At 40.9% G+C, this 23394-nt stretch overlaps 2 protein-coding genes across 2 annotated transcripts in view; one reads left to right on the forward strand and one right to left on the reverse strand.

Annotated features, from left to right (window-relative positions):
* The window catches only part of dpysl4 (dihydropyrimidinase like 4), a 19293-nt gene extending 4822 nt beyond the window's left edge, over window positions 1–14471 (forward strand). The window contains exons 5-15 of the mRNA XM_015377091.1: window positions 512–573; window positions 651–731; window positions 828–896; window positions 3648–3768; window positions 4328–4484; window positions 4558–4699; window positions 8456–8540; window positions 9992–10077; window positions 10150–10329; window positions 12383–12548; window positions 12653–14471. Coding sequence (XP_015232577.1) covers window positions 512–573; window positions 651–731; window positions 828–896; window positions 3648–3768; window positions 4328–4484; window positions 4558–4699; window positions 8456–8540; window positions 9992–10077; window positions 10150–10329; window positions 12383–12548; window positions 12653–12744 — 1241 coding nt within the window. The 3' untranslated portion in view covers window positions 12745–14471. The remainder of the gene's footprint in view (window positions 1–511; window positions 574–650; window positions 732–827; window positions 897–3647; window positions 3769–4327; window positions 4485–4557; window positions 4700–8455; window positions 8541–9991; window positions 10078–10149; window positions 10330–12382; window positions 12549–12652) is intronic.
* A 4757-nt stretch (window positions 14472–19228) lies between these two features.
* The window catches only part of LOC107086227 (protein phosphatase 1 regulatory subunit 3C-B-like), a 6402-nt gene continuing 2236 nt past the window's right edge, over window positions 19229–23394 (reverse strand). The window contains exons 2-3 of the mRNA XM_015377040.1: window positions 22043–22415; window positions 19229–21546 (exon numbers count right to left, since the gene is read on the reverse strand). Of these exons, the coding sequence (XP_015232526.1) occupies window positions 20960–21546; window positions 22043–22406 (951 nt within the window). The 5' untranslated portion in view covers window positions 22407–22415 and the 3' untranslated portion in view covers window positions 19229–20959. The remainder of the gene's footprint in view (window positions 21547–22042; window positions 22416–23394) is intronic.

The raw sequence follows: 23394 nt of genomic DNA on the forward strand, positions 1-23394 counted from the left end.
AGGGAGAACAGATGGATGAGGGAGAACAGATGGATGAGGGAGAGCAGCAGGATGAGGGAGAACAGGGAGATGAGCCAGATGAAAGAAGTATGCTTTAGTCTGTTCTGTTGGTGATGTGACTTTTTTCCATTGAAAACTCACGTTTAGAGAATGTTACAAATAAAAATCAAATTTCATTCAACATGCGTTTATTTTTTTTTATAATTAAGTGTTGCACGTGCGCTAAAAAGTGCCCTCCCCCCCCCTCCTGAGCACCTGCCCCCCAAAATGTCTGTGCACGCCTCTGCATTATAGTACTTACCGTACTTTAGTACTGAATTTTGTTCTGACTGTAGTAGTGTTTCATTTTAATACTGAATGTAGTACTGACTATAGTACTGATTGTATTCTTGACTAATAGGCTGCAGAATGAAGTTATAATGAATGTAGTATTGATTATAGTACTGATTGAAATTCTGACTGTAGTAGTGGTTATGATGAGAGTTATACTGAATGTGGTACTATATTTCAGGTGTGAACTCGTTCCTGTTCTTCATGGCCTACAAAGACCGGTACCAGAGCTCCGACTCTCAGGTGAAACACATCCTGTATTTATCTGTTTATTGGTTTTGTCGGCTTGCTGTTTGTTAAAACCTGTCTTTGGATTCCAGCTTTATGAGGCGTTCGGGGTCCTCCGGGATCTCGGAGCTATTGCTCAGGTCCATGCTGAGAATGGTGACATCATCGATGAGGTATAACACCCAGAGCTCTCAGTGTGATCATTTGAATAGTAACATAAAATCAAAGAGTACTTCTGTTAAACCATTTGAAACTGGCGTGTGTTTCAGGAGCAGAAAAAACTTCTCAGTGTGGGTGTTACTGGACCTGAAGGCCATGTTTTATCCCACCCTGATGAGGTACATGTATCTAAACCCTATCCTGAGGTCTCACTTTGTGTTTCCTATTTTATCTTGTAATGTAATCCTTTTTAAACTTTCTTTTTACCTGCTTTGGGTGTATTTCTGTTGATTGTAGACATGCACCGGGCAGGATTTTGGGAGCTGTGCTGCCAATCACTGTTCACAAAAATCAATATCTATTGATCACCGATCACAGCATCAAATTACAAAGTTCTTCAACTGCTTTCTCATGTACATTTACATTTTATTGTCAGGTATCAATATTATAGGAGATGAGAAAGTATCATTAATTGGCAACTGTTTTAGTGCAGAAGGCAGTGGAGACATGCTTTTTTTAAGGAAAATTGAAGATAGAGATAATGCGGGAATGCTTTTAAAAGGTTTGTAGGTGGCTTTTAAGAAAGCTGTTGTATTTAAGCACTAGACCAACCGTTTAATCATCGTACCTCCTGCATAGACACAGATCAGCAGTCACCTTCTCTGTCTGCAGGCTCCTCTGATCCCCTGCTGTCATTCTTCTACCTCCAGCTAGCCGTATCCTCTTGCTGCTCATTCTCCCTTGCTGGCTTCTCCAAAGTACTGCTGTCCTACTTCTGCTCAGCAGTAACCTCTGCCCCATGCTCAGTGTGCCGTTTCTGTGGCTGACCTATTAAAACTGCTGCTGTGCTCCTTCGATCCTCTCTGCTCTCCTCTTGAGCCACCTTATCCCCCTATTGTGGTGAAATCTCTGTCCCACGGGTTCCTCTGGTCTACCGCTCTGGTTCCTTGGCTCCAGAGGGGGGCACAGCTGGCTGCTGGTTACATTGCTCTCTCATTCTCTGTTAACACACCGATTCCCTACCACTACTCTTCCGTCTGTTGTCCGGGTGATTTGTCCCCCTCTCTTTGGCACTTTGACTATGACAAACATAAGCCAAACGCAGGAGAAATATACGGGTCTGCTCAAAAAAAAACAAAAAACAAACAACACAAAATGCGGTGCTTAAAATCGGTCTTCTTAATACCGTATTTTTTGGACTAAACGTCGCTCCTGAGATTAAGTCGCATCAGCCAAAAAATGCATTTTGAACAGTGGTGTCAAAAGTACACACATTTGCCACTTAAGTAGAAGTATAGATACTGAAGTTTAAAAAACACTCAGGTAAAAGTTGAAGTGTTAACTTGACCTCTTTACTCAAGTAAAAGTGAAAAAGTATGTGCTCCAAAAACTACTTAAAGTATAAAAGTATAAAGTAATCTTTAAAAATCCAGCCAGATGCCACCATATGAAGTGAAAGCTCACTTTTTCGACTATTTCAAAAAATTCTTTGAGATAGGGCCAAGGATGAGGGGGGTCTTGTTGGTCTTCATCTCCCGTTACGCTCTCGCCTGTCTCCGACCTTTCAGACATTTCAACATCTTTTTCTGTTTTCTAAATTGTAGCATGGCATAGACAATTCATGTTTGCAGTTAGAAGAACACCTGCTTGCTTCTGATGATTTCCTTTAGCTTACCAATGAGTGTTTGCGTTATATGACTCATCCAATTACACTAGTTTTCACTAGATGTGGATGGAGCGAATGGTCTGAATTGGATGGCGCACATGACATGAAATAAATATTTATAAAAATTTAACCGAAGCCAAGAGTAACGAGTAATGTTTGTTTTAAAAATGTAAGGAATAGAAAGTACAGATACCGGTACTTTGTGAAAATGTAATGTGTAGAAGTCAGCCGTAGGAAGAAAAATAAGTAATGGAGTGAAATATAGATATCTAAAAAGTGTACTTAAGTGCAGTAATGAAGTATTTGTACTTACCTGACACCTCTGGTTATGAATAGGAAAAAAACAAATATATGTTGCATCGGACTAAAAGTCTCATCATTTTATAAGGTTATTCTATCCATGGAATCAGTGTTCTGATAACTGGCTACTGTTCGAAGACCGCATTGTTTTATTTCATGAACTAGCATCTGAGAAGCAGTGATCTCGGGGTTTGAGGTTCCATTTGTACAGCTCTTCCTCTAGACATGGCCATCTAGCCTTTAGCACTCGTTTTTTTTTTTTATTACCTTTAACTCTTCCTCTGCTTTTCTCCAGTCCCTAACTGGTTTTTAACTGCAACCAAACTGTCGTTCAGCTGCCCTATTACCATTTTCGACTGCATATTTAATTACTTTCAGCTTGAATTCAGCAGTATATAAGTTTCTTTTGGGTGGCATATTTCTATTCAGTCATCGTTGTTGTAATGCTAATTTGTTTTGTTGTGGTAAGTTGTAATGTTTTTTCTCTCAGTGGTATTAATAGAATACATGTTCTGGCAGGCAAAGTTACATAGTGCCCTCTTGTGGTGAAAAAAAATGTAAATATATGTCGCACCAGAGTATAAGTCACATGGCCAGCCAAACCATGAAAAAAAGTGCGATTTATAGTCCGAAAAACACGGGAACCGGCCTGTTGCAGATCATGACCGATCACGTGACAATCGTCCTATTTCCGAACATTGCCAGTAGACTGGTGCAAGTCTAGTTTAGTATGATGTTGGGGAAAGAAAACTGATGTCAAGTTCTTTCTTGTGCCTCAAAGATGTAGCCATTAAAGTTGATTATGATTATTTTGGACTGATGTAATAACAATAACCTGATGGCTCTCATAAATGTTTCTGTAAACCTGCTTATGGCTCAGGATGATTCTTCTGTGAAGAATAATCTACCTGATGAGTAGTTCATGAACAGGTAACCTCACCTGGTAACTTGTGTCTGACTGCAGGTGGAGACTGAGGCGGTCTACCGGGCTATCACCATCGCCAAACAGGCCAACTGCCCGCTGTATGTTACCAAGGTCATGAGCAAGTCCGCTGCTGATGTCATCGCTAAAGCCAGGAAGAAAGGTGACCATTCAGGCATAAGTTAACCAACTTCCTGCAGGTTATTATCAGAACAACTCATCAGTATGGAGTTACAGCCTATTCATCTCATCAAGTGACCATGTTCAGATTGGGCTCACTTGATGAGATGAATGGAGTCTGGTGTGCTGATGCTTGGTTGGAAAGAAAACCTGCAGCCACACGGCTCTTTCTGGAACCAGTTTGACACCCCTTGCCTAAGCTCAGGTGTGAAGGAAAAACGGCTTGATGTGTTTAGGCTTGTTAAAGGTTGGTCAAAGGTTAACATTCAACGTCACATATGACATAAGTTTCTGTAGGACCTGACCATGCTGTGGTTTGGTGGGTGTAGAAGAACCATATCATGATCTGACTGTCCAGTTGGTCTAGTTGGTGCTGCATCTTTTGTTAAGTCACTGATGCCCCTTTAAGAGTTGGCTTCATCAACATTCAGTCAGTTTCTGACCATCAGTAGGATTCAAGTCCCAGGTTCCCCCAAACCAAAACTGCTCCACCTCTGAAAGGAAATCCAGCAGCTGTCACCTGTTCCTCCCTCTGTCCTCAGGTGTGGTTGTGTACGGGGAACCAATTACAGCCTGCCTGGCCACTGATGGCTCACACTACTGGTCCAAAGACTGGGCCACTGCGGCTGCCTTTGTCATGAGCCCTCCGCTGAACCCAGACCCTTCCACGCCGCAGTACCTGACCTCCCTGTTAGCATGGTGAGTGTTCCTCTCTCTACCTCCACCTGCCATAAGTAACAAGTAAACCTTAAAGGCGTTTGGTTTTTTTCAGCGGCGATCTCCAGGTGACTTCCAGCGCACAGGCAAGCTTCTCCACAGCTCAGAAGGCTGTGGGTAAAGACGACTTCACGCTGATCCCAGAGGGAACCAATGGCATTGAGGAAAGGCTGTCAGTGGTCTGGGACAGAGCTGTGGTAGGATTCCCCCACCTACTGCTACTCTGAAACAGCAATATCCAGTGATATTGCTGTTTTGATTGCTCCTCAGCAATCTCAATCTGGTTGGGTTATCCAGGTGGTTGTTAAAAGATAAAGTCTGATGCCGATTTACTAGTTATTCTGATTTTTTTTTATATAGTAAAATTGTAAGTTTTCTTTTTTTAAATGAAGCAATTAGGGCTGAAAGAATTAATCAGATTAATCGTGATTAATCGATTATTGAAATAATCATCAACTAATTGATCGATTTACTTGCAGCCCTAGAAGCAACACTATGTAATGTAACCTCTAGGCATACTACTGTACGCCTGTAACTTCCAGGTTCAACCCTGCAAGGTCACATATTTAAACAGTCTCCCTGCTTGTTTTGGAATCTGATAGCAGATCACTTTGGACCAGCAGATTAAGAACTCATGGAGTTATTTGTTGAGAAAAGGCCACATTCATTACTCAAGATTAAATCCCACATCAGAGAACCAGAAATATGTTTGATCAGGTAAACCAAAAACATCTGTTTTGTTGCTTAACAGCAGCTTATAGCTTAGTTAGCTTTTGTGTTTAAAGGTAGCTTATACCGCACTAAAGAGGCACTGTGGGTTGCATGACTTATTCATTGACAGATCCGACCCTGTCAACTTACAGATGTGTGTTTTTTTTTTAAATGTCACCCAATTTTCCTGAGCAGTGCACACAACACACAGTGTTATAGCTTTGAAATCTTGGCACACACAAAAATTTATGCAGCGCCTAAAATAAAATCCAACATAGACTGTAAATCAATTAGATGAACAGCTTTCTTTCTGTATCATTTAAAATCCGTGTATCATTCGTTTTTCAACTTAAAACCAACAATGAAAATGCAAGAAACTGTTTTTTCGCCCCCCAATTTTTATAAAAAATATAGAGACATTTAGCGCAGTTTTTTTTTCTTGCCATATGTAATTAAATATATTAAAAAAAACAAATGAATAAGGAATAAATTGATCATATTTTTGTTTCGTTTTGGGATCTTATAGCGTCCTGGCTTCATGGCTGCTGTCACAAATGACCTCGGCCTATTGGACGATGAGCCGTTATTGAATAAACACAATTTTCCGCAATCCATTTTAAAAAATCACAATCTAATCCATTTTATAATAAAAAGTAACACATTTAAAAGTTGTATTTGGATGAATATGTTTAATAAAACGTCAGTGTCCGTAAAGTTCAGCAAATGTTCTTATTCAGCGCAGTGCTACAGGTGCATAAATGAATATAACTAATTATTTATCAGTCTCTCTGCTATCCAACATGCACACAGCTTTAGTGGCACCTGTTTACCACAGAGCGATGCTCCATGTGACTTTTTCCTTTTCGCTAAATTCAAGTACACTTTGAAGAAAAACTTAAACAGGTCAATCAGCACATTCTCAAATAAGGCAGCTGCAGCACTTAGATATGAGGAGCTAAAAGAGATCTCACATGTTGTGGATATTTATGCTACATTTCAAGCATCCAGTGCTGACTGTGAAAGAAGAATTAGTTTAATTAATCATTTACAGACAGCATTCGGAAAGCTATTGAAGATGCATATTTTCACCATTAGAGAAGTGAGAAGGACAGACCTGAAAAAAAGATCAAATTTAAGTCAGATTTGTTTATATTCGAGTGACATTTATTAAGACTCTTTTATTTATAGATATTAATCATGACATGCTTTTATATTATTTATGTTAGTAGAAAGGCTAAAACACTGGAATTGGTACTCAGGAAGCTTGTAATTATGCTCAGACACATGGAAAATTAAAGGGAATTTTGATTGTACCCCACATGGAGCATACAATACCCACTAAGAGATGTATATCTACCTGGAAAATCCTTTAATATATCTAAGATTAAGCTAATACTTGGGTCAAAGGTTACACAGTGTTGCTTTAATATGCAACCAAAAAAACAAACCAAAAACACCCAGAAGTTTATATGTTCGACCCCTCCTGGTAGTCCCTTGAAACAACAGATGCATTCAACTCAAAGGCTGTTGCTAGCTCCTAAGGAATGACTGAATGCATCTGCTGCTTGAACAAACAGCTCAAATGTAACCTAAAACTATATGCCTCAAGCTTGAATAGCTCAGGCTGCAAAATCAGGGATTGCTTTAGAGGTTATAGCCATGCTGGACAGACAACGCATAATGTATGGCGGGGTATTCTGATAACCTGGGTCACAGACTATTTTTTTACCTGAACTGTTTCTGCCTAGATTAAAAAAATAATGCAAAGCTGTGAAATCAAAGCATGGATAGAAACACTAATTGAGCTCCCTGGAGGAGGGTGGGACACACTTTCCATAAATGATGTTGCTTATTTTCCTGTACTTATTATTCTCTCACTAGCTGCATTGTCCCCAGCAGATATCCTATGGCTGAATCCCAAACCATCCTCTAAGCACTAACCCTTAACTATCAAGTGTCACTCCCAATGAAGTGTCACTCGCAGCTGTGGAAGGCTCCTCGATTGAAGGTGGGGGGTTATAAATGAGAATTGGATGGCTTCTTCCCTCCAACGGAGAAGGAAAGCAACTGTTTCTATGGCAACACAGTGATGCCCCATATGTGTGGCTGTAGCTCTGTGGAGCGGGTGAACATAACGTTAAACATTTGCCTCTTTCTGCTGATGAAGATTCTCAGTCATCCAGGTCATAGTCATTCCGTAAAAGTTCAAAAAAATACCCACTGGACTTGGTTTCCAAGATTTGAAGACCTACCCGCTCCAGCCGGTGAACAATACCTCCTTAACGACCGACCCTTAACAATCATAGACAGGTTTCAGGTATTACAGGAGACAATACCCCCTTAACGGCAATCCCCACCATTTAATGACCGACCTTCAGGATCATAGACAGGTTTCAGATATTACAGGCTAACAATGGAACCAAACGACCCACTCATTTGCTACCATTTGCATGTTTCCAAGCAATACAAGGCCTTGTCTATATAAGACTCAAACTCAACGCGGATCCAGACATTTGAATTGAGAAAGCTTCCTGGAGAGGTGGCGAAACCTCTTCAAATCTTGGAAACCAAGTCCAGTGGATATTTTTTTGAACTTTTACATAATTTGCCCCTTTCTTAAAACAAATGTATACGGTCAAATAAAACTATTTCAAAGAGGACCTTCCATTTTGGAATGAATTATGTTTTTTTCATAAACTATCATCTGATATTTTATCAGTTTGACAAAGATGCAGCAAACCAGCGGAATTTACTTCTGGTGGAACATCTTTCCTCCGCCACCAGGCCGCTGTTATACCTGCTGCCAAATTCCAACGAGACTGCAACTGATGCAGACTTGCTATTTGAGGGCTGGAAAGGCCACTGGCCTTACCCACTACGTGGTTTGGGATGGCACTTAATCCTCGTTCCCTTCCAAGCAAACAGAGGGTTAGCACTCAGGGTTAGTGCTTAGTGTTTGGAGTTTCTTAACTCGGAATAAAAAAAAAAATCTATTTCATATTTAAAAAATAAACAACTGGTTATCTTTACTTTAGACATCATTTTATTTTACTGCTGCAAGTAGCGGTAATGCAGGATAACTAAATTAATTTTCTATGTATTGGTAAAACGAGCCAAAGGTGACAAAACTGGTTGACACCAAAGTCATGATTTGGATCATTATGGGCTGGACCAAATCAGGAGCATAACCCGTTTCTTCCAGGTTTTCTGATTTCCATCTTGTGTTTAAATTTTGTCTGCAGTCTACAGGGAAGATGGACGAGAATGAGTTTGTTGCTGTCACAAGCACCAACGCTGCCAAACTCTTCAACATGTATCCACGCAAAGGTATTTCCTTCAGTTTATATTACTACGTTTGACAGTGAAAGTTTTCCATTTTCCTATGAGCTTGGCTAAAGCCCCTGGTCTAGGGTCAGTTTATAAACCCATATGACCCTGTTTGTGGCAGAAAATCTCTGAAAGCCAGGAATCTCTGGCAGAACAAGTGATAATATTTTAAACATTTTCTGTGTCACGATCGAAGCCCCGGTAGCTGATCTAATTATTCACCTGCTTCCTCTGCTAAATATACGGTTCAGCCCAGCTATCTGGGCCAGATCGTTATTCGTCTATTCTTTGTTTATTCGTACTATGTTTTTGTGTCAGTTATTTATGTTTATCACATGAGATTTAGGTTCCTTGTTCATGTCCTGAGTCTTGGAGGCCAGTGGATTGAGATGGTTTGGTGTTTGTCACCTGTCTCCTGGTCGTGTCTTCCCCGCTGAGCCCTCAGGGTTTTGGCTGGGAACATGGGGAAGGTCCGTTTTAATTCCAGTAAGCCTGGCTCCAAGGTGGAGACCAGTTTAAAGTTTGGCATTCACTTAGTACCAAGTCTTGTCTATGTTCCTCTCTACCAATGAGGCTGCCTGTCTTCCTCTGCACATGTCTGTCTGAGCACGATGCTGGACTCAAGAACTCCGATTCTGCCTGAACGCTCTAAGGGTTCTTGGAACCTTGGATCTGTCTGTTCCTGTTCGGCACAGAACCCCTGGTTGGGCTACGTACGGCTGGATCCTGGAACTGTTTCTCTGACCTGGATTGGTCTCCTGCCTGCTCACTGGGGTTGCTGCATCGTGGAAACTTTTGAGGGCTCTGAGCCGCATCTTGTTTGGCAGTCCATCGGCTGGAAATTGCCTTCCTCATAGAGGATGGACTAAACTGTTAGAGTGCCAGTGATGGGTTGCACTCCACCCCACCTGCAGCCGCTGCAGTCCGCTTATCCTCAGCAGCCCTGCTCACTGGGGTTGCTGCATCGTGGAACCTTTTGAGGGCTCTGAGCCGCATCTTGTTTGGCAGTCCATCAGCTGGAAATTGCCTTCCTTGTTTCTGTTCTGTTATATTATTTTTCTGTTGTTCAACGTTTTTAAATGTCCCATTGTCAGACTCGCCTTGAATACTGGGTCCATCTGTCCGGTTTTATGACATTATGTTAATTATCCAACTGCTTCTGACAATACAAATAATTTTGAACTAAAAGCAGAAGTACAACCTGTTGAGTATTAAATATTGATTATATCTGTATCCTTACATTGCTGCATTGCATTTAGCTTGGGGAACAAAGCCAACAATATTATACATACAAGCAAATACTAAAATCCAGGTTTGGCTGTAAGATTGATGCCAAACAGTAATAGTTACTTCTACTGCAGCTGTGGTGTTTCTGGATGTTTTACAGGAGGCTATTGTTCAGATTTGAGTAACTAGTATTATAATAACTGTGTGTTTCTGCATGTTTTCAGGACGTATTGCTGTTGGATCTGATGCTGACATTGTCATATGGAACCCAAAAGAGACCAGGACCGTTTCTGCAAAGGCTCACAACCTGGTAACTACTTGTTCAGTTGGTCAATAATTCATTGGTAACTGATTAATAATTACAACACACCTCTATGTCCAGACACTTGAGGTAAACATCCTGGAGGGTTTGGAATTCCGAGGCGTTCCAACGGTGGTGATCAGTGGTGGTCAAATTGTTATGGAGGATGGGCAGCTCAGCGTGACTGAAGGTTCTGGACGATTTATTCCAAGAAAGGCTTATCCTGACACCGTCTACAAGAGGATCAGAGCCCGCAGCAAGGTAGCCACCAGGTTAAACAGTGATTATAACTAGTGTCTGCAGGTTAACCAGGTTAACTTTAACAATGGTAACCAAATCCATCCACCAAAATGAAGACTGTTTTTATGTTTGTGACAGTGCAGGTTTCCCATGGATCCTTAAAAAATCTTAAAAGGCATTGGATCTTCAATATAAAACTAAGACCTTAATTAGTATAAACATGTCTTAAATCAGTCTTTCATAAGTCTTAAAAATGTTACCACATTATGCATAAGATTTCTTTTTTTTAATCCATATCAAAAATTTTAATAAATGACAATGATTTTTTTTACATTTACCAAATGACTTGCTGTAACCGTTATTAGTTCCGTCCCGATAGCGGAACTAATAAAAACAATGTCACAGCCGGACCTTTTGATGATATGCCACTAACTTTTCATCTGGACAGCATGGGCAAGTGTAAAATTAATGCAACATGCCTATAAAGCCAAGACTTTTCTGCATGGCTAAAACCAGTACCAGGCAATGTATATGAGGCACGGTGTATTTTGTGCAAGAAGTCATTCAAGTTCGGCAAAATGAGAATCAAATGGAGTCACACATGCGAGGCCTGAAACTCAAAGCATCAAAGTAAAGATACCAAGAAGCAGCAGGTATTTCTCAGTTCTGTTCCACCCTTGTCACTGCAAAGCCTCCACTGCTATTTCCGATATCAACAACAGCGCCGGTAGCAGCAAATCTCAGGATAATGTTTGGCGTTACGTCTACAATGAAAGCAGAGCTATTATTGACTTTGAGTTGGGAACAAAACAAAGTTGCTGAATTCAGTTCAGCAGTTGTTTAAATATATCTGTTATTTGTGTGTTTTCAGCTTTCTTCCTATATGGAAAGTTTTTCAAAATTTGGGTAATTTTTTCACAACCAGGTTTTTCTTGTGTTTATTAAGAAAGTGGCATTAAAAAGTCTTAAAAGTCTTAATTTAACTTGCCTTATGCAGTAGGAACCCTGCTGTGCAAACCACAGTTGGTTAAACAGTTAACCTGTAACAACTTACAAGTGAGGTTACCCAGGTAATCCGATGTAAATATGTCAATCATCTCTCAAGATTAAATATCTATTTAAATGAAGACATTGGCGGCATGAGAATGACAAGTCGATTTGTTCAGATGGACGGTTGGATTGGTCATGTTGTGGAGGTTCTAATGGCAAAAGTTTCTAGCAGAGATGGGAAATGTGGAGTCAACAAGTCATCTCCATGTCATGTATTTGTTCTACCCACCCACTGAAGCAGGTGAGTCCAATCTTCACCGTGAATCAACCTGTGCAGATTTGACTCACCTGGTTAATTGGCTGGGTAGATTAAATACATGACATGGAGATGACTTGTTGACTCCACATTTCCCATCTCTGGTTTCTAGACCCAGTTATTGTGATTTAGAAAGAACTAAAGTAGAAATGTGAACAGAACAATCTCTGCTGTAGAAATTACAGTTACTGCTGAGTTACAGTTACTGTTTCTGGCAATGGTTTCTCCTGCTGTGGTGCAAATAGCATCCTCCTGTTCAGGTGTGAGAAGGGCCCTCTGTCACCCTTGTGCACACATATAATGATGCAAAATAGAATATTCTGTAAGATTATAAAGTAAACTGACTGTATCTCGTAAACCAGCCTTTTCAACTGGAGTACTGTGATTGAAAACATGGTCTACAAGTATGGCTGCCATCTAATCAGGTCTCTTCTCCCTCTTTCTCTGTTTTGTTTTCAAACTCTTCCAGCCCAGCCTAGCTCCTCTACCCCTTTTCTCCGGATGTTTTGTTATGATTCTGCTTTTTATTTACCTCTATTTGCCTCTCGTTTGTGATGTACATTTGAGTTATTTTAGAGAGCTGTTAGAGCAAGTCGGATTTTTAAAATGAGGTTGAGTGAAAGAGAAAAACTGTGATCACTACAGGGTGAGGATTAGGGCTGAAACAATCTGATTAATTGGGATTACTCCATTATTGAAATATTCGTCAACTAATATAGTAATCGATGAATCAGAAAAGATCAGTAAATGGATCCTCTGATGTTGCAGATGGCAGAGGCTCGTGGCGTTCCCCGTGGCAACTATGACGGGCCAGTCCATGACGTCAGCAGTATGATTAAATCAGTCCCACCAACTCCAACCACTAGGGGGCCTACAGGTGCAAAAATACCAACTGGCCCCCGGAATCTTCACCAGTCGGGATTCACTCTGGCAGGTATGTCTGTAGTTTGGAGCTTGTTCTTGGCGAGGTGTGTTGCATTGTGGGTAAACACTGCCAGGTGATGATAAAATTAATCTGATAAACCCTTCATCTTTCAGGGGCTCAGGTTGACGATCACATACCACGTCGCTCTGCTCAGAGGATTGTGGCGCCGCCTGGTGGACGTTCCAACATTACATCATTATCTTAACCATTTGTATGTTTTTCCAAGTTTGGAGGAACGCCTGTTTAGGTGATACAGCTTCATTTAGTGAACCTTGGAGGTGTTTCCACCCTGGAACCGTCTGGCCCGTGTAAGCCTGATCTGTAGCTCTGTAGTTTGATTCTTCATCTGAAACACTCATACCGCATCTCCTTAATCCATATCAAACTCTTATTGCAACATAACCAACCTGAGAACTCTTGTATTGAATGTAGCAGTCTGTCTTTATACCCTACAGTAGTTCCTAGTCTTTTAACAACCCCCTTTAGCCCAGTTTGGCTCCACCATCATGACTTACTGTACGAAGCATCCTTAAACCAAACTTGGAGTGCTGCCTAGATTAGGGATAATCTTGTTTCTAAAGCCTGGCAAACATTTAATCCATAGCCCCCTTCCAACACCACTCCCACAGGAAGGGTATACTAAAACCTTTCTGCTCCTCATGTGAACAGCAGCTCATGGTTTCTGTCAGTACAGCCAGAAGAATCTCTCATAGCAGAATGACTTGTATCACTAAAAACCATAGTCATTTATTATATCTACATGTTTCCAGCTGTTTGTGCCATAAAACCACTTCACAAACTGGTTCTGCTAATCAGAGGAAGCTGTTGGTTTTCCACTCCTCTCACTGCTGGTGGTGCTAACTAACACAGCATAGCCATTGAATAATAACCCTGTTGAAACCAGGAACTCCGTAATAAACAACTTGAGGGCTTTTAATTTGAAAGGTCTTGTCTCTGAGGGATGCGTTCACAGCCTTATCCTGTATTTAGAGATTCATTGACATCATGTGACTCTGTAGCCTGTGATGTCACATTTTTAATGTGGTGTTTTATACGATTTTGTCATAATTTTGTATTTTACTGTTTTTGTATCTCGGCTGTACTTGGTTCATTGTTCCCTTTTATGGGTTATATTTATGTTCACAGGTAGTCCAGTTGTTGACCTCATTTTGAATAAGATTTGTTTCTGGTACCGATAACAGAATCTGATCACGTCTTCAAAAGTAAACTAATTGGAGCGATAAGACAGTGGCTCACCTTAGGTTCTGGTAGGCCTGGCTTTATCATAACCTGATCCGTCTCTGGGGTCTTATGATCCAGTCAGTTTGGTCAGAACTGGTCAAATTTTATTCAGACTGAGGTCGTCAACAGAGTTCTCTAAAGCAGGGCAACCATTGGCTGGTCATTAAGGTGGGCGGAGCCACCTGGTCTATTAGGTGGAGTCAGCATTAGCTCCACCTTGCTTGTTAAATATAGTACCTTCCTGATCCAACCGGACCAGAGACTTTACAGTGGCTTTGTCCACCTTGTACTTTCTTGCCGATAAGTGTTAGCTTCGCTGCTCTCATGTTGGGAGTCCGGCTGTCACTAGGGAAACATGTCAGGGTGTTGGCATGTTTACAGAAAGATCCTTAAACTGAAAATTCAAGTTTTAATAAACAGGCTTTTCTATAGGACAGTAAGTCCACAGTTCACCTGATCAGCAGGTGCCAGGTTTAAATTAATCCAATCCAGGTTAATCTGAACTCGGACTAACCTGGACAAGATTAGCAGACTGCTGGGTGGCTTCTGGTCGTCTTTCCGACAGTGATCACCAACGCTACTGGCTGTCCATGAGGAGGGTTACCATAGCAACCACATCTGTGATGTAATTGGTCTTGTGAAGGTTGTAATTTGTACTTGTAATGACAGTTGCATGATTAAAATGTGAAAATAAAACCTCTGGAGATGCCCATTATTAATATCTTCTTTAGATAAACTGCAGCGTGGCTTCAGACAGACCTGCTATTATATATGGGGAAATAAGACAATAGGAACCCTATCAAGGCAGGAAGTATGCTGAGGCAACATAGCCTCACTGCCAAATAGTCAAATATCGAGGCCTGGTCAAGTCCTCTGCACATGCGCGCTCACGACGCTACGGAAGCCGGCAGACCAAACCAGCGCATTCAGCTCGGCAAAGAACTCATGCTCTTCCTCATCACTGAAGTCCTCAGACATTTTTCTTTCGTTGTTTCTTTCTTTGCACAGGTAAACAGCACATTTCTTCTTCTACGCTTGCATTATCGGCAGAGCAGACGCTGAATGCGCACTTTCATCTGGTTTGGTCTGCCGGCTTCCGTAGCGTCGTGAACGCGCTTTCAGGAAATCCTATACACTACTGTTTATGCTCTAAAAACATTCTAAATGACTTCGTTTCGAGTAAATTCTGGATGCTACCCACTCAGGACACTTGGAATACATTGGACGAGCAGTATGGAGGAATATTGACACGTTTTTTGTGGACTTTTATGGACCTTTCTGTCTCGGTCACCATAGACCTCCATTATTTGAATGTCAGCAGACAGCAAGAAGCCTCCCAGATCTCCAGATGCATTTGAGATATCAAAAAAGTACTCCAGGGTGTTGTTCAGCATGGGGGTGAGTAGAAAATGAAGGCTAATCATGTTTTGGGTGAACTATTCCTTTAAGTTAACTGCCTTCTCTAAATTGTCCTCAGGTGTGAATGTGTATGGTTGTATGCCTGTGTGTTGCCCTGTGACAGACAGGCGACCTGTCCTCGGTATACCCCGCCTCTCTCCCATAGACTGCCAAGGATAGGCACTGGTCCCACTGTGAGCCTTACAGAGTAAGTCGGAGATCGATAGATGGACTGAAAACTATTTATCGACAAATTACAAACTTTCATATTTCAAAACCGATTCTTGTTCCTACTCTGTTGAATAAACATCTGCGCACAGCAACATGTATATTTATTGTTTTTTAACTTAACTATATAGGTTATTTAATCAGTAGATTGGTTGAATGTTATAATCTTTTAGCTTTTTTAGAAACCTAATATTTAAGCATTTACTTCTATAGAAATGTGGACACTGCATGAACATCAAGATAAGTAGTTTTTTTTCTTATCTAATTTGGTAAAAACTGTTTAACATACATTGTTCAAAAAGTTTGTTTTTCTTTTTCAAACTTGCATTTTTTCTTTTTAGACTTGCAGATTTTTCTTTGAGCTTCAAACTTATGCCCTTTTTTGGTGTGGGGGGGCGGGGCCTGAGACAACAGCGTTCTGTTCAACACAGTGGCTGAACAATCCAGCGTCCACTGGAACTGGAAATTAACTATCATTAATATTTTATGTATAAATAACATGTTTTACTGATAAAAGAAGCTTACATGAACACACAACGCAAATTTCAGATAATAAAACACGATCTTGACAAATTTACAGAGCATTTAAACCATTCCCCATGCTCCCATGCAATGTAAATGAACCAGAATATGTACAATAAATATCACGAGTTTTAAGGAAATTCATACTTTCATAATTAAGGCCCAGATCTGTTGGAGAAGAACATTATATCAGACCAGGTTCTTTTAACTGCTTTAACTAAAACATACGAATTGGGCAATGATTCTTGTCCCGATTGGTCCACAGAGCTGTCAATCACGATGACATCCATAACCAGGAGGGTCATGGGACATGTGAGTCTTCCAGTTAAATCTCAGCGTCAAATGAACCAGCAGCAGTTCTATTGTGGAGAGAAATTGATCTTAGTGATTGATCGAGGTCACATGAGCAGGCTGCTCAGTCCGCTGCCTCTCTGAAGTTACAAAACATCCAGATCAATTTTGAGAACACTTTATGGTTCTCCATATGGAGAATGATACTGTCAGTATCCAAACTTTGGATCAGAATTAGCTGTTGCCTCTAATTCATGAGGAAGAGTGGAGTCTTTCCCACCTAATCATCACATGCTGCTGTTGGGTCACTTGACCGCTTACGTAACTGGGATCTGAAAAAGGAGACAGGATTAGAAGTGAAAGGTCAGAATGCTGCAGGATTAAAAAGTTAATCTGCTGGAGAGGAAATCCGTGGCTGCTGTTTTGCTGCAGCTCAGACCAACTCTAACCAGAGGTCTGATGTTTTTCAATAAAGTTCCATGTTCTGATGCTCTGAATGACCTGCTTCAGAATTGCCATGAAAAGGTGAATTTAAACCCATAATTTTTTTATCTGTATTATCAGAACCTAGAGCGTTCAGACGAGAATGCTCAGTACTTCCATTGCCGGAAGAAGGACCACAGCCAGCTGTGTTCATAACGGTCTATTTCAGTAACCAGGCTGATAAAATGTCTTAGACAGGCAGAATACAGGAACATACAGTTAGCATCATATCAGAACTTCCTCACTAAACAGATCAGAACTGTGCAGGTGGGAAAGCTGTGAGTGTAATGGATTCTGGTTTCTTTTGCTGTAATGTTTAGAGTCCTGGAAATTTCAAATAAATGTCCAATCCTTTGATCAACATATGGAAGTTCAGACCAAAATCATTTCCTCCTTTTGTGATTTAGGGACTGAATCTTAGAGTGAGGATAATGTTCTTTGTGCTGGTACTAGACCAAAACAGAACACAGCAGAATTTTTTGATTAGAGAGACAGAATGATGGTTCTGCAGAGAAACGAATGTATTCAACCCGGCCACTGGTTGATCCCAACTCCTCTAAACCAGTGGTTCTAACAGGTGCATGTTTTCTTGTTTTTGTTTTGAGTATTTGAGAATTACAACAGGCGTAAACTGATAGTTGAACTAACTTGTTGACTGGATGCCAACTTATGGCATCAGGATTCAGCCAAAAGTCCACATAATTAATAAGTACTCCTACGAGCAGCTTTATTTCATACAGACGTTCAGAAACGACACCTACCGTGCATGTTTAACATGTTACATGTGCAAATAGATTACCACGGGACCCCAATATACAACACACGAGTGCTTGTTCCGACTCTTTGCTAAGGTACCCATTGCAAACTGTCTTCGTTTCTAGCTGAAGTTAGAGCTAGCAGAAACCTGCCTAGTGGTTAGAGCAGTGTGCTTGTGCTCTGAAGAGGTTGCAAGTACCCGGTTCGATCCCCACAGCCTTCACTCTGGCTCTCTGAGCAAGACCCTTAACCCCACACTGCTCACCATGGGGATGGATTAAATGCAGAGGTAAATTTCTCAAGTGTGAGAACAATAAAGTTCAATTATTATTATTAACCAAAGGGCTATTTGACCTGAACCTTTTTTCTAGATGTCTTATAACCCTGTTTAAAGTCGTAGGGAAACGGCCGCTCCAACCGTTGCATTTCTCAATTCTCCCGAGTGGTGCACGACTTTCCACGAGTGAATAAAGTGAATGTGATTGGTTGTTTATCAAGAGGGCAGGATTGTTGTGGCGGAAGGTTCACAAGCATGTTTGATTGTGGCCAGTTTGTCGGAAGCATCATGCTAACCAGTTAGCAACTTAGTGCTAGTAGGTTCCCAATGGTAAAATACATTGGGACCAAGTAGCACTAAATCTGTGATTTAGACGCTGCCAGTTCGGTTAGGTCTACGCCTGCCGAAGACACAGACGTCCATCCCTGTGAACTCTGGGATGTAACTCAATGGTAAAGTAAATGATTCTTATTTCTTATTTCAACTGTTGCGTATATTAGCTGCGACATATGAATCAAGATGCTATGAATGAAAAAAAATTGATTGACAGATGACCGTTGATATATGATTGGCCGATTTTTAGTGTACAACCTGACATATAAGTAACTGGCCTGCATAAGATAATGAAAAAACCCCACAGATTTTAAGACGGGATTAATTTTTTTAAATATAAATATAAAAAATATAAATATAAAATATAAATATAAAAAGTATTGGGACAACATTGTCTGATAAAGAGAACATTTATATACACGTTTAAGGCAGAATGATTTGACGTTTAAATATGACTTCCCTACGACTTTAAACGATGCCCTACAGTCAATCTAAATCCAGTACTCATCCAGACCTTGTTATATCAAATGATGACTGCTTAACAACTTCCAACTCTTTATGAAAAGCGGTTAGCCTGAAGTTGCTGTGGTATTAGTAAAAAGAGTACAGCCTCAAGATGTAGAATTCCTGAAAAGTAGCCAATTACAGGCAGCCTGCTTTTTCTGTTGGGTAAAGCCTTCAAAGTGACAAAAGTTGACAGGACTGCACAGAGACAGGTCCACAAGCGAGGAGGAAGTAGGTTGCACGAGTGAGGATATCCAATCAGTAACAAGCAGTACTGCAGTACTCTATTTACGCATGTAACATGTTAAACATGAGGAAGAATTAATGAGCATCTGTATGAAGTAAAGCTGCTCATAGGAGTATTTATTGCATCTCTGGACCTCTGGATGACACCATAGTAACTGGTTAACTGATTGATAAATGAGCAGCGCATTGTTTAACTGGTTGTTAAACAGTTGGTGACTGATTTGAACTTTGACTGATTAACTAATATGATTAACTATATTAATGGACCGATATTTAAGTGATATTAATGATAATTAACTGACTGGTTAATTGATTAGCTAAGCAACTGGTGAGTTCAAGAGTAGAATTTATTTTCTGATATCAACACTTCCATAGAGGAAATAAAAAAGCGACATAGGTGTGACCTTTATTGAACTTTATTAAACTTTATTATACTCTGAAAGGATAAACACAAAAGGATAAATTAGCCCTCATGGAAACATCACTTCCTGTTAGAGCAGGGAGCTACATTATATCATCATACTCAGTCTGTTACAGTGACATCCAAAGCAAAGTTAAACATCATCAATGTGCTACATTCTGTGACAATACCCACCCTGAAGCTGCAACAGCTGGTACCTGAACGCAGCACAAGGCCTTCAGTGCCCGCCTGAATATCTCAGCTTCTGCAGGCTAACAATAACATTGACATTCACCTAAACACATTTCCCCTCATACATCATGTCTCTCTCTCACACACATACCAACAGGTTAGAGCACTGCAGTGTTTTCAGGTATTAAAGGCTTCAGGAAGGTGAGTTACAGTAGATATCGTGACAACAAGAAGTGGCGATTCGACAAATAACTAAAGCTAAAACTTTGTAGAGAAACACCTAAACCACCTGTTCCACCTGGGCTGGATCTCCTAGTTATCAATTTAGTAGCTCTGCCTTGTTCTAAATGACTGGTTCTGACCATAAAGTGGTTGATTAATCGAATACATTAAAAGCTTCTCACTGGTTCCTCTTAGTTCAAGTACAGTCTGGTCAGAATCTCAGTCTGTGTTCCCAGAAATGTTCCTATCATAAAGTGTCTTAAAGTCAAAACAGACCTGCTGGTTGCTGTGGAAACCAGACGCTGCATCAGCACACAAACAAAGTTTTAAGGATTGGCGAAATTCCAAAATGTGAAACCGCTACATACTCATGATACAATACAACAAGCACAGACCATAATCATTTTTTCTTTAGTTCCAATCTTGGTTCTGGGGCAAGTTTGGTACAAGACCAGAGTTCTGAAGACGTGGTAACACTCCTGACCTGTTAGCTTAGGGTTGGGACATCCTCTCAACAGAGCCAGTCTAAAGCCCAACTGTAAAACTGGTTTTAATCATGGCTTCAAATGAGAACATAATGTACCTCTGAAAGGTGGATGTAGGAAAAGATTTATTCTCCAAGAATCTTGAACCCATTATGACTGTTTTGATCAGCAACTTTTATGTGGCTCTGGTTCCAGAGGATCAGAAACCGTTTGACGCGACGGCATGAAGAGAACTAAGCATGGCTCTTTGGAGTCTTCCTTCCGTGACTTGCAATGAAGCAGAAGTTAGACTTAGATGAAGTCCTGAGGATCTGAGGTCAGTTTTAGAAATTAACCTGAACAGTAATGGAAGTTAGGAGTTTTAGAACTTACTATGAGGCTTTGTAGGTCATATCAGACTTCTCCTAAATATCCACCAAATGTCCCTTTAAATTTTCTACCTACATATTTTTAAAGTTTGGAGACTTGTTTCACAAAGGGACCTCTATTTTTTAACCCCCTTCAAGCATTGGTTAGTTTTCTAGTACTGTCAGGTCCAAATGTATGATGGCTCTGAAACCGGACTCATCCTGGGGATTTTATATTCAGATATTTTCTGCCATTTGATTGTTTTGTTTTTTGCAGCAGAGTTCTGTGTTTCTTTTATTCCATTTGAGGTTCTGGTGCCACTTCGGTTCTGGCTCTGTGACCTAGACGGTAGCAGGTGAGCGGTTCTCTAGAACAGGTTCAGAACTGCAGGAGGTGAAGGGAATGAAGGAAGGACGTGCTTTGGTCTAAAGGATAACGTGCCGGCTCTGGTGAATCTCTGCGGGATAAAAACCAGTCCAATTAAAATCTTCTCTCACCAGTAGGGAGCACTGGTTTCCACTCGACCCCAGCTTTGCCACTCAGGGAAGATACCCGCTGATGTCCTGGGACTTCCAAATGGATCAAACTCCATCTTGTCTGTCTTATGTGTGCTGCCGTGCCTCTGAATCTCCTGCCCAACGCTCCTTTTTAAAATCCAGTTTTGACAGCCAGTTGGATCCGCCGTCATCAACCGGTAGTTGTTCCCAAGGTTGTTATCCCAGTAGGTATGATCACTGGTCTGGTACTTGATGCAGAACTCCACTCCAGTGGAGGACACCATGTCCTGTGGTACAGAGACCGAGAAGCTAAAGGTGTCCGTGTCGGGGCAGCCGTAGACATTGTTCAGGTACTGGCACTTGATATCCTGGAAGGAGCTCCAGGAATCAAACGTGATTCGGATCAAAACAGACTTCTCATAGCAAATGTTCCGGACCTGGATGGTACCAGAAAGGAAATGGTCCTTTACTGCACAGGTTTCCAGACACACCTGCTGTGCTTTAAGTCGGTTTCTCAGGTCCAGGTAGTCTGTAGATGGTGGGGTAAAATCCAGAACCAAGCCAGAACCACTTTCTTCTGAGTCTGGAAGCAGAACAAACCAGAACACAAATTGTGAATTTCAATATATTGCAAATCTAGTTGAAGTGCTTGAGGGTACATCTGAGATGGCCCGATTTCAATACATTTTGCTCTAATATTTGACTCAAATTTAGCCCCAAACTAAAATTTTAGACAAAACCACAAAGATTTTCCCAATTTTTGTGCATTAGTAATTCTGTAAGAACATTAAGATGAACATGTTTCCGGGATGTTTCAGCTGGATCAAACTAAACTGGACAAACCAATCTCAGAGGGTGTTTTTGGATAAGTAATGGGGACATTGTTGAGTGTAAAAATGACCCACTCCGAAACACGTTTTCTGGAATGTGTTAGAGCCTACAGCGCAGGAATTGGTGGACAGTACCAAGAGGAACACCCCATGAAACATTATTGAACTCAAAATGTTAGGAATGAAAGGCCTGCAGCCTGGTGCATAACACAGCATTCAATCAGACTGATACCCGTTTCTTTTCTCTACCTTTAACGTCTTCCAGGCACAGTGCTTCAGTAGCATCCTCCAACTCTGTCAGGTGAAACTGCAGCTCAGCTTGAAAGTCGTCCTCTTCCTCGTTGTAGACATGAACAGTGGTCAGTGCCAGTCCCTGAGAGTCCGCGAACACCACGCTCTTCCTCAGGATCTTCTTCTGTGGCACGTTTTCTGCAGGGGCTGGGGTTTCCAGGGAGACAGGGCTACAGCATCCAGAGGACAGGCATGAACGCAGTGGCTGACAACTTGGGGACACGGTAGCTGACGTGTATCGGTGTTTGTCATGGTTACTGAGAAAAGAATAAGGCGGAGGAGAGCTGGCAAGGCAGATCCTGAAGGCCATGTCGACAGGCATGATGGAAAACTGAGTTGAGGAAAGAGAAACAGCATGTTACACATTAGATAGACATGGGAGCTAATAATGCTACTGATTTTATTGTGTCTTTACACACTCAATTCTCGTTCTTTTTACTGCAAGGTCCAGAGGATTGCCACTGATGTTTGGAAGATTTTACTTTAAAAAGTTAACTAGCTTTACCAAATTTTTTGTTTTATTATGTATTATTAAGACATTTTTTATTATTTTCATTTTTGTATGCTTAGTTTATTTTCATTTTATTTCTGATGCGCTGCACTTTTTCTCAGCTGTGGCTGCAGATAAGGAGCTCTATACAAATTTGATGATGATTAATTCATTTTCATGGAATTCAAAGTGCTTGTTTTCCACAGAGAGGAGTGGATATGCATTGCATCTGTCTTTATGGTAAAGTGCATTTTATCAGTCAGGTAAACAGCTTTTCCCTTCATGTGGCTCTCTAGACGCTGCTCAATTCAGAGTTACTGGAAAAGAGAATTGAGCAATTCTTGCCTGTGAAATGATTCATTGTAAAAATATGAAATATGTTAAGTTTAAGAAAAAACAAATAAAAAGTGAGCCTTTTAAGGACCAGAATGAGTCCAGATTGACACAAAGAAAAAAGTTTTTCTTTTTATTACTTAAAGACCAGAAGCTTCAAATAAGGACGAAATCTTTAAAAAAAAAAAGTAAATAATTCAAATGAGCAGATAACTACCCCCTTCTAACTGGGTCTGGTAAACCTTGGATGATGGTTCTGATGGAGCTATGGAGGGGAGATATGGAAATGGATAGGGCTGAGTACCGAACATCGGTTCTATTATGGTACCGACCGAAATGCTTCGGTTCTACAGAGTATCGAAACATGCCTCGTCTTTCGGTGCCAAGTTTCGGTGATTGGCTGTAACACTTAATGTGATTGCGTCACCCAGGAAAAATACATAGGTGGTCACGCCTACAGCCAGGGTTCATGTGTATCTGTTGTGAA

The sequence above is a fragment of the Cyprinodon variegatus genome, unplaced genomic scaffold (assembly GCF_000732505.1).
Source record: "Cyprinodon variegatus isolate N-32 unplaced genomic scaffold, C_variegatus-1.0 Scaffold146, whole genome shotgun sequence".
In the NCBI taxonomy this organism is placed as follows: domain Eukaryota; kingdom Metazoa; phylum Chordata; class Actinopteri; order Cyprinodontiformes; family Cyprinodontidae; genus Cyprinodon; species Cyprinodon variegatus.